At 35.3% G+C, this 15,959-nt stretch overlaps 1 protein-coding gene across 4 annotated transcripts in view; it reads right to left on the bottom strand.

Moving 5' to 3' along the window:
- Window positions 1–3,439: 3,439 nt before the first annotated feature.
- CCSER1 (coiled-coil serine rich protein 1) overlaps window positions 3,440–15,959 on the bottom strand; it is a 1,296,175-nt gene continuing 1,283,655 nt past the window's right edge. Inside the window, exon 11 of one of the 4 annotated variants that reach the window (XM_059922414.1) lies at window positions 3,440–4,150. In XM_059922414.1, coding sequence (XP_059778397.1) covers window positions 3,665–4,150 — 486 coding nt within the window. In that variant the 3' untranslated portion in view covers window positions 3,440–3,664. The remainder of the gene's footprint in view (window positions 4,151–15,959) is intronic. The other 3 variants (XM_059922413.1, XM_059922415.1, XR_009503213.1) reach the window with 3 other exon arrangements.

Genomic DNA, 15,959 nt, shown 5'->3' with positions numbered 1-15,959 from the left:
CACAGACAGCACCTCTACAGGCATCCCCCTTTCTTTTTCCACGTTGATCTACAGGTGGTTTAATGGAGTTGTAAGTGCTGTTTTGAAGCACTTCCTACTTCTATAGGTATTTGGAATATAAAGTTCTAAAAGTGGAAAAGTAGAACAAAATTTAGACTATAAGACTATAGCCAGTATTCCAAGTTACCCACTATAGTGGGTTACTTACTACTTCTTAATAATGAGAAAGGCGATAATGAATGTCACCATTCAATAAACTCCTACTATTCCATCAGCAACTAAGTTACTAAGAAAGGTCTTGGAGGACTAGTGGAATATGATCATTTATCTTGATCATTTACCTTATCCTTAAATACATGATAATAAAAAGAAAATATTAACTCTTTTTAGTGGAAGTGTTATCTCTGTTAAACACACACAAGGTAAACAAAACAAAATGTGAAATTTTCTTTGAATTCAATTAATTACTTTGAATTCAGTAACACTCAGAAAATTAATGACAATAGGCTAGGTTGAAATCTTGGGAAATACAAGGTGTAAAACACAGGTCATAAACCCACATTGATTAAGAAAATCTTGGTAAGCATTTTAAGTAAGTGTGGGCATGTCTACAAATGTTTATTGTTGACTAGTGGCTGGCTAGTTTATTTATATCTCAATCAATAAATAACAAAAACAACTTGACTGATATGTGGCCCTAGGTCCTTACCCTGAGCATATTGATATTGGTAGATTCACACCTTTAGCACTGCAGCTACAGTTTCATGGTGTCATTTGCACAAGGACTATGGTGCTCCAAAGAAGAAAAAAATAGTTTGGAGAGAGAATAATTTTGCTGTGACTCTGTTAGCATATAAAATTATTTGAAAAAAAATCAATGACTTCATAGAAATACAGTTGCATGTTCCAATAATTACAAAAATGAGAACAGTTTATTTCAGGTGGATACAGCTTTTCCTTAAGGAATATCTCTTCTTAAGTGTCCTTTAAAACACGTTCTAAATTCAGAAAAGAAGATTTGCAGCAGAAATTTTACAGAGTTACTTAGGCTTAGCTACACATACACATGCACAGAAGAAACAGGAAGGGAAAGAAAAGACAACTGCTTCCATCAGAAAAACAAGCACTTTTTCCCCCTGGTGTCATGTCTTTGGATATGTACCGCCTTGGAGAAATGTATAAATCATTTTTATACATGGAACTGTCTTAGAAAACTAGAGATTTTAGTACAAAGAAATCAATTTGCTGAAAGAATGCCCACATGAGTACTCTATATACACAAGAGGAACTTACAAAGAACCCCTGTTTTACAGTTACTGATGTATATTAGCATAGTGGGCTTACACCTTCTCCAGGCCTGAGTTACACTTAGTATTACAAATAATATTATAACAATGCTGAAAATACTGATACAAAACAGCTTTAAGATGATATTTCCAAAAAATACCCCTCCTTTTAAAATTGAACTGTTTAACCCAGGTTTTCTTTTTGAATGTTTCAGCTTTAAAAAACATTTTTCAAGAAAATACTAGCATTTAAAACATCTCTTAAAATGTCTATTAAATGACAGATTTTCTTAAATAGATTATTTTTTACAAAGTATAATTCAAAAGTCTATCTTCCAGAAAAGCAAAACTATAAGCTCCAAAAGTCCAAATCAAAAACATTATTTGTGATACATAGTTCTTCCATATCCTGGGAAAAAATCCTTGATTATTTTACCGTTCTGATTTATTTACAGACTTCAAATACTCTAGTAACACACACCAACTTTTAGGACAAATGAAGCTGAATTCTACAATTAATAATCATAATTTTTCTATCATTTCTTAAACACCATCCAGCCCAAAATGTCTGCATGAATATTGTTAACTTCTAAAGTATAGTGGGAATTTTAGAGAGCAGTCTCATTAAGCCAAGCAAATTGCAGTGTGCATTATTCTCTTTTGGCAGAATTACAAACACACAAAAAAAGAAAACATTTGGCAAACATTTGTCTTGATGCACATGTGTTTTCCTTTGGAAAACCGAAATTACAAATCCAGCATATCCACTAAACTCTTTACTCTTATCAATTCTAATCAAAGTTTGAAAAGTGGTTAAAGTTTAATAGTTAAAGCTAGTGGGGGGGATATCTAATGGCTTTTCCCCAAAGCATAGAGCTCAAATGCACTTTTGCTTTAGGAGATGCATTTCACACATAGCTTTAATTTAAGCAGGTTAGTCAGATGCCATGCTAAAACTGCTATCTCAGTTTCCCTTTATTCATTTCATGGATTCTGTCAGAGAGCACAAGGGAAACAGATCATGCAGTAGGTATGACAATTTCAATTTGCATGGAGTATGCCTAATATGGATTCAGTTATTAGCTTTTATCTTTGTATAAGAAAACTGCAGCCCGGATTCCTACTGGTCATTTTTAAATTATTTATTTATTTCTATAGCTGCATACAGCTCTATTATTCATTAAACATAAAGGAATTATTTCGCTCACGTGCACTTATGTATAAAACATATTAGGCCTTGTGTGTTAAAGAGAAATATTTGCCATCAAACGAGTTAAGTATTCCTGTTAGAGATTTATTTCTGAGATCAAATTGCCAAAGTTTACATATATTTTACTTTTTCCTCTAAATCTAGATGACTGAAAAGTCAAAATAGTGTAAACTGGGCTACCAAGAGACTGACTTTCTCTTCCTCAATTCATCATGTAGAGTAATTGGTATGGGTTAATGTATATGAAGCAAAATTGGACACACATTAAAAAAAGAAGTGAAAAATTTAAAAATATAAGGAAAGTGAAGTAAAGTAACTTTCTTAGAATGTTCTATTCCTCAAATTTTTAAAAAATACGGTGATATAACCATGGCAGTGACTCAAAGAGTGTAGCATGTCATGCTTTACGCATCATTTGACAAAATTCAGGCAACATTACCACCTCACTGTGTTATGTCATAGTACTTCAACATCAATAGCAAAAACTAAAAGCAAAATTTTTCGATGATCAGAGCTGTCATTCTCTATTTGGCTAGCAATTACTCAGTCTGAAATCCTTTGTGAACTAGTGTGAACTAAACACTTAGAGGATAAAAGAAATACCATTTTCCCCCTTAATCGTATGGCAAGATAAGCTTGACTGTATGTAATAGAGAGACAAACGCCATCTCTAGGTTATATGCAAGCAAGCTTCATTCTTCAAATAAATACACCACCAAATACAAGACTTTAAAACCCCTCTTTTCTCTTTCTATTAACTATGTAATTTAAAATTCCTTACAATCCCTTTATCTATTTATTCTGCACATCTATTTTCACAGTAACACCATTAAGTGAACAGAGTGCTATTTGATATTACCTTCTGAAACTTCAATGCATATCAGTGACTGATAAAGATAAAAGATAAATAAATTATGGCCTGTATATAAACCAGCAAGATGGTCTCATTTATTATACATATATATAATAAAGTCTCCAAAAGCTATTAAACCTAATTCAATTAACATGCTTGAACCCTCATTCTTAAAAAAAAAAAAAAAAGTAAAATTCTTTGTTTATAACTAAAAATAAAAAGTAATAAAAAAATACATGAAAATTGAAACATGAGCTATGCACGAGAAACACTAACCGTCTTATCCTACCCAGAGACAGGAATAGGGTGATTTAATTACCCATCCTGCTGGCCTAGAGCCTGCAGCTCAGTTGTGTGTAAATTGTGATGGAGGAAAACATTCTTTCTGCTGTACATGTGTAAAGAGATTGGCCCTCTTGGCGGTTGTCCAAACCTGCCTGTAAAGGTTGAATGCTGTCGGGCCACAGCAGCTTGGTCCTTTGGTTTCTCTGAGAATGTGGAAAGCCCTTCGGTCTTAGCTATTGGTTTCAGAGAGTTCTGTCCTACAGTGGCCCGTAAATTCTGGGTGACCTCTGACGTGAGGGTTTCATAAGTTCCTCTGGAGTGTTTGATAACTTCCACTAGTTCCTTGTCCTTCAAAAAATTGCTTAAACATAGACCGGAGAGCTGACAGGTCTTGCTTTTGTAGGGGCTTGTCTGGTCCGCTGCTGAGTATCTAAAACGGTCCTCGGTGGGAGTATGCATTGCTTTTCTGTCCCTTGTGCTGAGACTTTGGCTCACAATTCGATTTCGAGATGTAGCCTGAGGTAAAGACATGGAAAAGAAAAGAGGTCTTTAAAAAATACGTTCATAGCACACACACCAGAGCGTTGCTTTCGCATTTGTGTCCAAGACCGTAAGTTTTCAACAAGGCCTTAAAAAAATATCAATAGAATTATTTTCTCTTTTCCATGAGATTGTATTTCCCAGTGCAATTCTACTGGAAAGAGTGGTTAAATGAATAATTTACTCTAAAAGGCATTTATTAAAATACTTTTTTAAAGAGCAGTTTTAAGTTGGCAACAAAATTGAGAGGAAGGTACAGAAATTTCTCGTAGACCTTCTGCCTCCACACATTCATAGCCTCCCTCATTAGCAACATTACTCGACAGAATGGTGTTACTTTTTACCCGGGATGAACCTATGCTGACACATCATAATCACCCAAAGTCCACAGCTTACCTTAGGGTTCACTCTTGGAGTTCTACATTCTATGGGTTTGGACACACTTAATAATGACATTTATCCATTATTATATCGTCATACAGAGTATTTTCACTACCCTAAAAATCCCCTGTGTTCTGCCTACCCATCTCTCCCCTCCTCTCCCCACCACTGGCAACTACTGTCTCCATAGTTTTGCCTTTTCAGAGTGTCATAGAGTTGGACTCATACAGTATGTAGTATTTTCAGGTTGGCCTCTTTCACTTAGTAATATGCATTTCAGGTTTCTTGATGTCTTTTCATGGCTTGATAGCTCATTTCTTTTCAGAGTTGAATTAAAAGGCATTTTGAAATGTGTTTATCTAATTTCCTAAGTTTGCATTCTATAATTTTCTCTGAGAATACATGTTATTTTAATAAGTAATGAACATCTATATATGAATCTATACATTTTTGTTGGATTTAATATGCCATATTTACTTGAGTGTATGCTCAGAGAGTTTTAGAATGATCAATATCATGATTTGTGTCAGCAAAGTGGTGACCTAGAAATTTAAGGAACTAAAAAAGAAGTCACTCCAGTGACCTACAGAGAACAATAGGGCACTTAAAAGAAATTTCAGCATTTAGACTTTTGGATGAACTTTATTAATCAAAATCAGGTCTATGAGTATAGGCCCATCTGCTTTCTCACAAAAAGTTTATACTCTAATGACAGGAGCAAGACATAGCTTATTGAATCATGTTGCGGAGGAAGCAAAGATTACAAACTGGTACCAGAATTCCTCTTGAAGAGAGCACTGGCTTGGTTTAGAAAAATACATTGAGATAGAAACTAACTAGTTGGCTTATTGCTCTGGTGGCAAAAAACAAAGGATTTATTGTTGTTACAAAGAAGGAGGAAAAAATGGAAGAGAAAGAGGTAAGAGAGAGGAGAATAGAGCACATGGCAGTAGGCTAGTACAAAATGTGCTGAAGGGCCAATGAAAATTTCTGTGTACCTGACATCTAAATGGCATAGTTTTTTAAATGCCCAACTTTTCATTGTTTGTTCCCTAGAAAACCATTTCTCCAAACCTGGTCTCTACTTTGAGCCCTAATTTACTTATCCGGCATCATCACTTTGACTAATTAACATTCCTAATCTGACATAAAACAAAACCAAAAAAACAAACTTGATTTTGACTCTGCAACCTATTCTTCCCCAAATACCCTCCTTCTCACGAATGGTACCACTATCAGGCCAACATCTATAAATCACCTTTGCTTTCTCTTTTTCCTCATACGCCTTTAAATCAAGTCCTTGCTGATGTACTGCAAATAGGCAACATCAAGTCGTCTACTTCTCCTATCTCCAATCTAAACCTCCTGACCCGATTCTCTGGTACATATTAAGCATTTGATAAATATTTGCTGAAAAATAGCTTATCTGCTTGAGATAATATATTTATTGAGTATGTATTATATGCCAAGCATTTTTCTAATGCCCTTACTTATCCCTCACAAGAGTCTCTTGAGGTAGCTTCTATTAGTCCCATTACACAGACTAGAAAACAGAAGCACAGTGAGTTTGTACTCTACAGACAGTGTAAGATAGACAGTCTGCTTGATTAACCACCGATTCATTCTTCCTCCCAGTATTCCCATGGGAATATTTCTAAAATGTATCACATTCTTCTAAAATAAAGTACATGCAGAACCATACTGTAACTTAAATTGAGGCTTCAAGATTATCATTACTGAGATGAATATCCCCAATCTTCTGTAAAACTAAGTTCTATTAGGGGATATCTTTAGTGTCTTTATACTCAGTGACTTCAGATTGAGATGTTTTGCTAACCATGTCTTTTCTTTCTTTCTTTAAATTGTCTTAATGTCTGTAGTAAGCTGTCATTCTAGTTTTTAATTTGTGCTTACTTATATCAGACCGTCTCCATTACTTCTAATTTGCCATTTTAACTCTTCCCTTGATTTGCGGTAGAGATAGTAAGGCTGGTTACCTGTTTGTATGAAAGAAGCATTGTATGACTTACAGAAGGTGTTTCAGGGACTTTCTTGGGAGTAAAAGAAATAAGCTAGCTATTTGGACCTACTTAGAAATGTGAGATTTTATTTTCTTTTCATCTTTGTGACTTTACTTCTATAAGATGCTTACTTAACTGTTGAATCAGTTATTGAAAGATCCTCAAACACTGTGCCTAATATCACATCCAAATGTCAGAAACATCATGGGTATAAAATACTCTGAGAAAAAAATTTGTTTCAGAACAAAAGAGCCATTGGTAAATTCATCATGATAATAAACCTTTCTATTCTATTTATATACATGCTGCCTAGAAAAGCTGAGGAGATGAGTGGAAACTTCATTTCTGTTACTTTAACGTTAGATTTGGGGAAATGTTCATCATTTTCTTTATGCGATCATTTTAACCCTCCTGGGATATTACATTAAATTGAATATACAGTTTTAATAAGACATATTGAAAGGGATCAAATGACTCAATCCCACAGGCAGACTCAGTGTTCTCTGGTATAACATCTGATCCTACAAGGTACATATGCATCTACTATAAAAAGAAACAAAATGAAATGATCTATTTTTTTTTTTAAAATGCATATTTAAATCACCCATTCCTGTTTGTTCAGCATAGTTTGCTTTTAACATCTTAGACTTTTCTTTTTTTTTTTTTTTTTTTTAGTTCTTTGTGATGTTCACCATTAAGTCTAGGGCTCATAGTATACATGGGTGATTGCATAGCACATGGGGCTAATGGCATGGATTTGGGGTCAGACAAATAAAGGTTCCTTTGCTGATTTGATAAATATTTATTGACCTCTACTGAGAGCAAGGTGATATATTATGTGATAGGAAATAGTATTGTTCATAAGAGAACCAGCTCTTGCATTTAGGCAGCTTGAGGTCTAGTGAGAGAATCAACCAGAATCAGACAATTTCTAGCTAAGTGACCATGGCAAGTTACTTACCCTTCCCAAATCTCCAATTTCCTCATCTGGGAAAGGAAGATTTACATTCATACCTGTATCTACATACAGGGTTATAGTTAAGACTTAATGAACTACTGTGTATAAAATGCCTAATATTATACCTGAGGAATAGTTATCTTGATGAGCAACAGTAAGTATAGTAATAAAATAAAGTGAATACACCTAGAAGTTTCTCTGATAGATGCTTGCTTCATCCTTTAGAAGTTAAACCACTTTGAATACTTCTATCTCAACTTAAAAAAGCAAAGTAATTTACTCCAGAATACTTGAGTAATTTTACATTTATTTTTATGGTTTGGTTCCCTAGAACAGATTCTGAGACAAATATCTGAGACAATAAACAAAGTTTACTAGAGTGTATTCTCAAGTCAACACCCATGGGGTAATGAAGAAAGCAGTGTCTGGCAGAGGGAGAAGTTAAACTCTATGCAATTGAACTATCTATCGCAGATAATCACACAGGGAAAGCTGAAGCTGGGATGATCCCTCAGAGTTGTCCCCAAATTAGGCAAGTGGTTGGGAGCCTTATACTCATATCAACAAGTTATTCAACAAATATCTGGGAAGGGGGTGTAACCATGAATGAATAGACTTTTTTTTTTTTTTTTTGTAAAGGAACTTACTTGAATGCTATCAGCTGCCAACTTTTTTACCAACTGGGAAAATGAAGGCTTTAGTTGTGAAGATGTGTGTGTGTGTGTGTGTGTGTGTGTGTGATTGCGGTGGGGGAGGAGAGAACTTGGGAGCACACCACAGCATCTGCTACACTCATTATCCTACTTATGTACCTAATATATGATGGGATAATTTGGCATAATGGAAAGAACACTGAACCTTGGGCCAAAGACTCTAATCTTGTCTGTGCTGCTATCAAACTGGGTGAACTTGGATGAAGAAGTTAATTTCTCTGGGCTTCATTATGAGCCTATTGAAAGAGATGAGAAAAATAGAAGATAAAAATTAGATCTTGAAGAAACTCTAACATTTATTCAATTATCTTCCAGTTCTAAAAGTCTACATTTAAATATATATTTAATTCTATATAGACAAACCTAGGAAAGATCCCTTTGATTCAAAATATAAAAATATATTTTTGCATCTATATATATATATATATATATATACACACAATTTGTATTTGGTTGCAATGGTCCAGAGGGAAATAATTTTTTCATCATGCTGCTAGTTGATGTTAATTCCTTCTGAAGCTCTTGAGATCACTTCCCCAGAGGGAATTTTCAGTGCATATACCTAGCCACGTCTTTCTCAAAGCTGGAATTAAATTTCCACAAGCTAATATAATTATGTTAGTTTTTAGACAATTTAGTTGTCAAACAGTTATTACCTATCCTTTGGGTTCCTAGTAGAAGATGAATGGATGGCAAATTTAGTGATTAATCAGTCAAAACTGAAGATTATAATAAAATCAGTTCTTTACTTCCCTATAATTTTTTTCCTCTCATTTCTTCACTGGAGTATATAATCTACATTTCATTGAATTCAAGATGAATGATTTTAAAACACATTATTATTTTACATACCACTAAGAAAGAAAAAACAAACAAAACTTATGATGCTAATTAAAAACAAATAAAAACCACATTCCTTCCTTACTAGTGGTGTGACCCATTCATCAGTCACACCAGCCTCTCGTTTGAATTTCTTCTGTCTTCACTTCCCTTTCTTAGGTTTGATAGTCTTTTTGCATTTGTCTCAATGATACAGCTTCATGTACGTGTGAGTATATTCCTTCTTTTGATTTCATAAAGCATTTGGTTTTTAATTTAGAAGAGAGTATGGAATTGAAGGCAATGCAAGTACAAATTTTTTTTCATTAATATCAAAGTTATACTCTTTCTTTCTTTCCTTGGCTTTCCATATACAAAATAACATTTGCTACAATACCAAATCATAGTAAAAGCTTTTTGAAAATATTCTTATTGGTAACTCACCACATGTTGTGCTAATACTGCATATAACTCAATCAAAGAAAGGACAATATGAAACTATGATAAAATCCACACATAGCAATGTAAACTCCACTGCAACTGCAACACGGTTGAAAACATTGATTGTAAGATTTATCCTGATTTTAGGGGTTTTATTACATTTAAAAATTGTCTTATATCTGATGCAGAGAATATATACAGTAATCATGCCAATGTGCATAGCCCAATTTTCATTAAGGCAGGGTGACATGATAGAATTAATGAGGAGGGGAGCAATGTTTCAATCACTGATTAATGAATTTCATAATGTTTTCCTGAACTTCATTTCATGTGTGTGAACTATACTGGTAATTGCCAAAAATGTTATCAGGCAACAACTTCCTAGCTTCTTATATAGATTAAAATTTAGCACATGATTTGTTATTTTATTTGATTTTAAGATATATTTTTCTGCAATGTTCTCCACTTAACCAAAAATAGTATTGTTTTACAACTAGAATTGTTCCTAAAGGAAAAGAAATACTTGAAGCAATTTCCAATAGCTAGTAGAAAAAAATGGTATTACATTAGAAAAATGGCTAATATTAAATAGTATTTTAACAAATTATAAAGATTACTGAAAATAACATTATAATTTGAATTTAAATAAGAGATGTATATGAAATTATGTTAAAGTGAGCCAGAATTATCAGGAGAAGCTAAATAGTAACTCTTGGGTAATTCATACTGAGAAGAAACATGCCTCCTGAATAAGGTTTATGGTTTCTTACTAATGAGCCTCTAGATCAAGTAAGTAAAACATAAAATGCAGAATACTGTATGTTTTATGTTCAAGAATAGACACTTTGACCCATACTTACTTCTACACCCAAGCCAACTAAAATAGAAGTTTCATAAGGGCAGGGACATTGCCTGTCTTGTTTAACGCTGAATCCACTCCTCCCAATAGTACCTGGCATTTACCAGTAGCTCCTTAATATTTATATAGTCCAGAAAAGAATCCACTACCATGTTTTTTTCCCTTACTGATATAGCTTATCTAACATGATATGTTCTTTCTCTTGACATTTTTCTCTCATTGATGAGTTGATTACTTTGATCTATATGGATTGATATACTAGCTGGATCTTTTTTTTTTTTCACACACACACACTGAATTTTATTTTTACAAGAGGTAAATAAACTGACACCAAGCATTGTAAATGGATGACCACAACAAAAGCAACAATGATTGCAACTACCAAACACGAAACACACTCATACTATGTCATAATATTGACATCCAGTCCAGTAATCCTCCACTGTAACAGCTCCTTTACTTTGCAGTGAAAATTGATTTGTATATGTTTTGCCTCTGAGTCCTTGTGGGAATTTTATTTTTTTTAATTCAAACAGAAAGTCACAAAAATTATAATTATCCTCATCACTTGACTCAGTCCCATGTAATTAATTTTTTTTTCATCTTGATCTTTTGTTAGCACTTTTATGAATTCATCAGTTTTCCATTAGAGTTCTGAAAATGCTTATTCATTCAGTTCAGCAGTACAGTTACCAGAAACTGGTACTTGTCAGAGTCTTTCTATGAATTCCTTGAAGATGAAACCCTTTTATAGGAACATATTTGCAAAAGCATCAGAGTACACCCAGAACTGTCTGTAAATAACAAAAGACTTAAAAATGACCATGGTTAAAGATTTGATGAAAGTTCATAATAATGCAATTGACAAGGAAATTTAGTTATTTCTGAGATACATATTTTAAAGTAATAACTAGAATTATGATTTCTAACATTATACCAGAACATATAAGATTTTTAAAATTTTCATGTAATGTCTGAAACAATTATATTAACATATTTCCATACAAATAACCCAAAGAAAGTTTAGTATTAGTTGTTTTTTTTTTGTTTGGTTTTTTATACTGCAGGTACTTATTAGTCATCAATTTTATACACATCAGTGTATACATGTCAATCCCAATCGCCCAATTCAGCACACCACCATCCCCACCACACCACGGTTTTCCCCCCTTGGTGTCCATACATTTGTTCTCTACATCTGTGTCTCAACTTCTGCCCTGCAAACCGGTTCACCTGTACCATTTTTCTAGGTTCCACATACATGCGTTAATATACAATATTTGTTTTTCTCTTTCTGACTTACTTCACTCTGTATGACAGTCTCTAGATCCATCCACGTCTCAACAAATGACTCAATTTCGTTCCTTTTTATGGCTGAGTAATATTCCAGTGTATATATGTACCACAACTTTTTTATCCATTCGCCTGTCGATGGGCATTTAGGTTGCTTCCATGACCTGGCTATTGTAAATAGTGCTGCAGTGAACATTGGGGTGCATGTGTCTTTTGAATTATGGTTTTCTCTGGGTATATGCCCAGTAGTGGGATTGCTGGATCATATGGTAATTCTATTTTTAGTTTTTTAAGGAACCTCTATACTGTTCTCCATAGTGGTTATATCAATTTACATTCCCACCAACAGTGCAAGATGGTTCCCTTTTCTCCACACCCTCTCCAGCATTTGTTGTTTGTAGATTTTCTGATGATGCCCATTCTAACTGGTGTGAGGTGATACCTCATTGTAGTTTTGACTTGCATTTCTCTAATAATTAGTGATGTTGTGCATCTTTTCATGTGCTTCTTGGCCACCTCTATGTCTTCTTTGGAGAAATGTCTATTTAGGTCTTCTGCCCATTTTTGGATTAGGTTGTTTGTTTCTTTAATATTGAGCTGCATGAGCTGTTTATATATTTTGGAGATTAATCCTTTGTCCATTGATTTGTTTGCAAATATTTTCTCCCATTCTGAGGGTTGTCTTTTCATCTTGTTTATGGTTTCCTTTGCTGTGCAAAAGCTTTGAAGTTTCATTAGGTCCCATTTGTTTATTTTTGTTTTTATTTCCATTACTCTAGGAGGTGGATCAAAAAAGATCTTGCTGTGATTTATGTCAAAGAGTGTTCTTCCTATGTTTTCCTCTAAGAGTTTTATAGTGTCCGGTCTTACATTTAGGTTTCAAATCCATTTTGAGTTTATTTTCGTGTATGGTGTTAGGGAGTGTTCTAATTTCATTCTTTTACATGTAGCTGCCCAGTTTTCCCAGCACCACTTATTGAAGAGACTGTCTTTTCTCCATTGTATATCTTTGCCTCCTTTGTCATAGATTAGTTGACCGTAGGTGTGTGGGTTGATCTCTGGGCTTTCTATCTGGTTCCATTGATCTATGTTTCTGTTTTTGTGCCAGTACCATATTGTCTTGATTACTGTAGCTTTGTAGTATAGTCTGAAGTCAGGGAGTCTGATTCCTCCAGCTCCGTTTTTTTGCCTCAAGACTGCTTTGGCTATTCGGGGTCTTTTGTGTCTCCATACAAATTTTAAGATTTTTTGTTCTAGTTCTGTAAAAAATGCCATTGGTAATTTGATAGTGATTGCATTGAACCTGTAGATTGCTTTGGGTAGTATAGTTATTTTCACAATATTGATTTATTTCTGCTCTGGTCTTTATGATTTCTTTCCTTCTGTTAACTTTGGGTTTTGTTTTTTCTTCTTTCTCTAGTTCCTTTAGGTGTAAGGTTAGATTGTACTTGAGATTTTTCTTGTTTCTTGAGGTAGGCTTGTATAGCTATAAACTTCCCTCTTAGAACTGCTTTTGCTGTATCCCATAGGTTTTGGATCATCGTGTTTTCATTGTCATTTGTCTCTAGGTATTTTTTGATTTCCTCTTCGAATTCTTCAGTGATCTCTTGGTTATTTAGTAACATACTAAACGTGTTTAGCCTCCATGTATTTGTTTTTTTTATGATTTTTTTCCCTGTAATTCATTTCTAATCTCATAGCCTTGTGGTCAAAAAAGATGCTTGATATGATTTCAATTTTCTTAAATTTACTGAGGCTTGATTTGTGACCCAAGATGTGATCTATCCTGGAGAATGTTCCGTGCGCACTTGAGAAGAAAGTGTAATCTGCTGTTTTTGGATGGAATGCCCTATAAATATCAATTAAATCTATCTGGTCTATTGTGTCATTTAAAGCTTCTGTTTCCTTATTTATTTTCATTTTGGATGATCTGTCCATTGGCGTAAGTGAGGTGTTAAAGTCCCCCACTATTACTATGTTACTGTCGATTTCCTCTTTTATAGCTGTTAGCAGTTGCCTTATGTATTGAGGTGCTCCTATGTTGGTTGCATATATATTTATAATTGTTATATCTTCTTCTTAGATTGATCCCTTCATCATTATGTAGTGTCCTTCCTTGTCTCTTGTAACATTCTTTATTTTCAAGTCTATTTTATCTGATATGAGTATAGCTACTCCAGCTTTCTTTTGATTTCCATTTGCATGGAATATCTTTTTCCATCCCCTCACTTTCAGTCTGTATGTGTCCCTAGGTCTGAAGTGGGTCTCTTGTAGACAGCATATAGATGGGTCTTGTTTTTGTATCCATTCAGCAAGCCTGTGTCTTTTGGTTGGAGCATTTAATCCATTCACGTTTAAGGTAATTATCGATATTTATGTTCCTATGACTATTTTCTTAATTGTTTTGGGTTTGTTTTTGTAGGTCCTTTCCTTCTCTTGTGTTTCCCACTTAGAGAATTTCCTTTAGCATTTGTTGTAGAGCTGGTTTGGTGGTGCTGAATTCTCTTAGCTTTTTTTTTTTTTTTTTTTTTTTTTTAAAGATGAGCTGGGGGAAGGTGGAGGGAGAGGTTTTTGTTTTTTTTTTTTTTTTTTTACTTTATTTATTTTATTTATTTTATTTATTTTTTTATGACTGTGTTGGGTCTCTTAGTTTTCGTGTGAGGGCTTTCTCCAGTTGCGGCAAGTGGGGGCCACTCTTCATCGTGGTGCGGGGGCCGCTCTTCATCGCGGTGCGTGGGCCTTTCACTATCGCGGCCCCTCCCATTGCGGGGCACAGGCTCCAGACATGCAGGCTCAGTAGTTGTGGCTCATGGGCCCAGTTGCTCTGCGGCATGTGGGATCCTCCCAGACCAGGGCTCGAACCCGTGTCCCCTGCATTAGCAGGCAGATTCTCAACCACTGCACCACCAGGGAAGCCCCTCTCTTAGCTTTTGCTTCTCTGTAAAGCTTTTGATTTCTCCATCAAATCTGAATGAGATCCTTGCTGGGTAGAGTAATCTTGGTTGTAGGTTCTTCCCTTTTATCACTTTAAGTTTATCATGCCACTCCCTTCTGGCTTGTAGAGCTTCTGCTGAGAAATCAGCTGTTAACCTTATGGGAGTTCCCTTATATATTATTTTTCATTTTTCCCTTGCTGCTTTCAATAATTTTTCTTTTTCTTTACTTTTTGCAAATTTGATTACTATGTGTCTTGGCATGTTTCTCCTTGGGTTTATCCTGTATGGGGCTCTCTGCGCTTCCTGGACTTGGGTGGCTATTTCCTTTCCCATGTTAGGGAAGTTTTCAACTATAATCTCTTCAAATATTTTCCCTGGTCCTTTCTCTCTCTCTTCTCCTTCTGGGACCCCTATAATGTGAATGTGGTTGTGTTTAATGTTGTGCCAGAAGTCTCATAGGCTGTCTTAATTTCTTTTCCTTCTTTTTTCTTTATTCTGTTCTGCAGCAGTGAATTCCACCATTCTGTCTTCCAGATCACTTATCCGTTCTTCTGCCTCAGTTATTCTGCTATGGATTCCTTCTAGTGTATTTTTTATTTCAGTTATTGTATTGTTCATCTCTGTTTGTTTGTTCTTTAATTCTTCTAGGTCTTTGTTAAACATTTCTTGCATCTTCTCGATCTTTGCCTCCATTATTTTTCCGAGGTCCTGGATCATCTTCACTATCATTATTCTGAATTCTTTTTCTGGAAGGTTGCCTATCTCCACTTCATTACATTGTTTTTCTGGGGTTTTATCTTGTTCCTTCATCTGTTACATAGCCCTCTGCCTTTTCATCTTGTCTGTCTGTCTGTGAATGTGGTTTTTGTTCCACAGGCTGCAGGATTGTAGTTCTTCTTGCTTCTGCTGTCTGCCCTCTGGTGGATGAGCTATCTAAGAGGCTTGATGGGAGGGACTGGTGGTGGGTAGAGCTGACTGTTGCTCTGTTGGGCAGAGCTCAGTAAAACTTTAATCCACTTGAATGTTGATGGGTGGAGCTGGGTTCCCTCTCTGTTGGTTGTTTAGCCTGAGGAAACCCAACACTGGAGCCTACCTGGGCTCTTTGGTGGGGCTAATGACAGACTCTGGGAGGGCTCACGCCAAGGAATACTTCCCAGAACTTCTGCTGCCAGTGTCCTTGTCCCTACGGTGAGCCACAGCCCCCCCCCCACCCCACCTCTGCAGGAGACCCTCCAACACTAGCGGGTAGGTCTGGTTCAGTCTCTCCTGGGGTCACTGCTCCTTCCCCTGTGTCCCGATGCGCACACTACTTTGTGTGTGTGCCCTCCAAGCATGGAGTCTCTGTTTCCCCCAGTCCTGTCGAA

Source organism: Balaenoptera ricei, chromosome 5 (assembly GCF_028023285.1).
Source record: "Balaenoptera ricei isolate mBalRic1 chromosome 5, mBalRic1.hap2, whole genome shotgun sequence".
NCBI lineage: Eukaryota > Metazoa > Chordata > Mammalia > Artiodactyla > Balaenopteridae > Balaenoptera > Balaenoptera ricei.
Note: the sequence above shows the minus strand (reverse complement) of the source record. Positions and strands in the feature narration are given on the sequence as shown.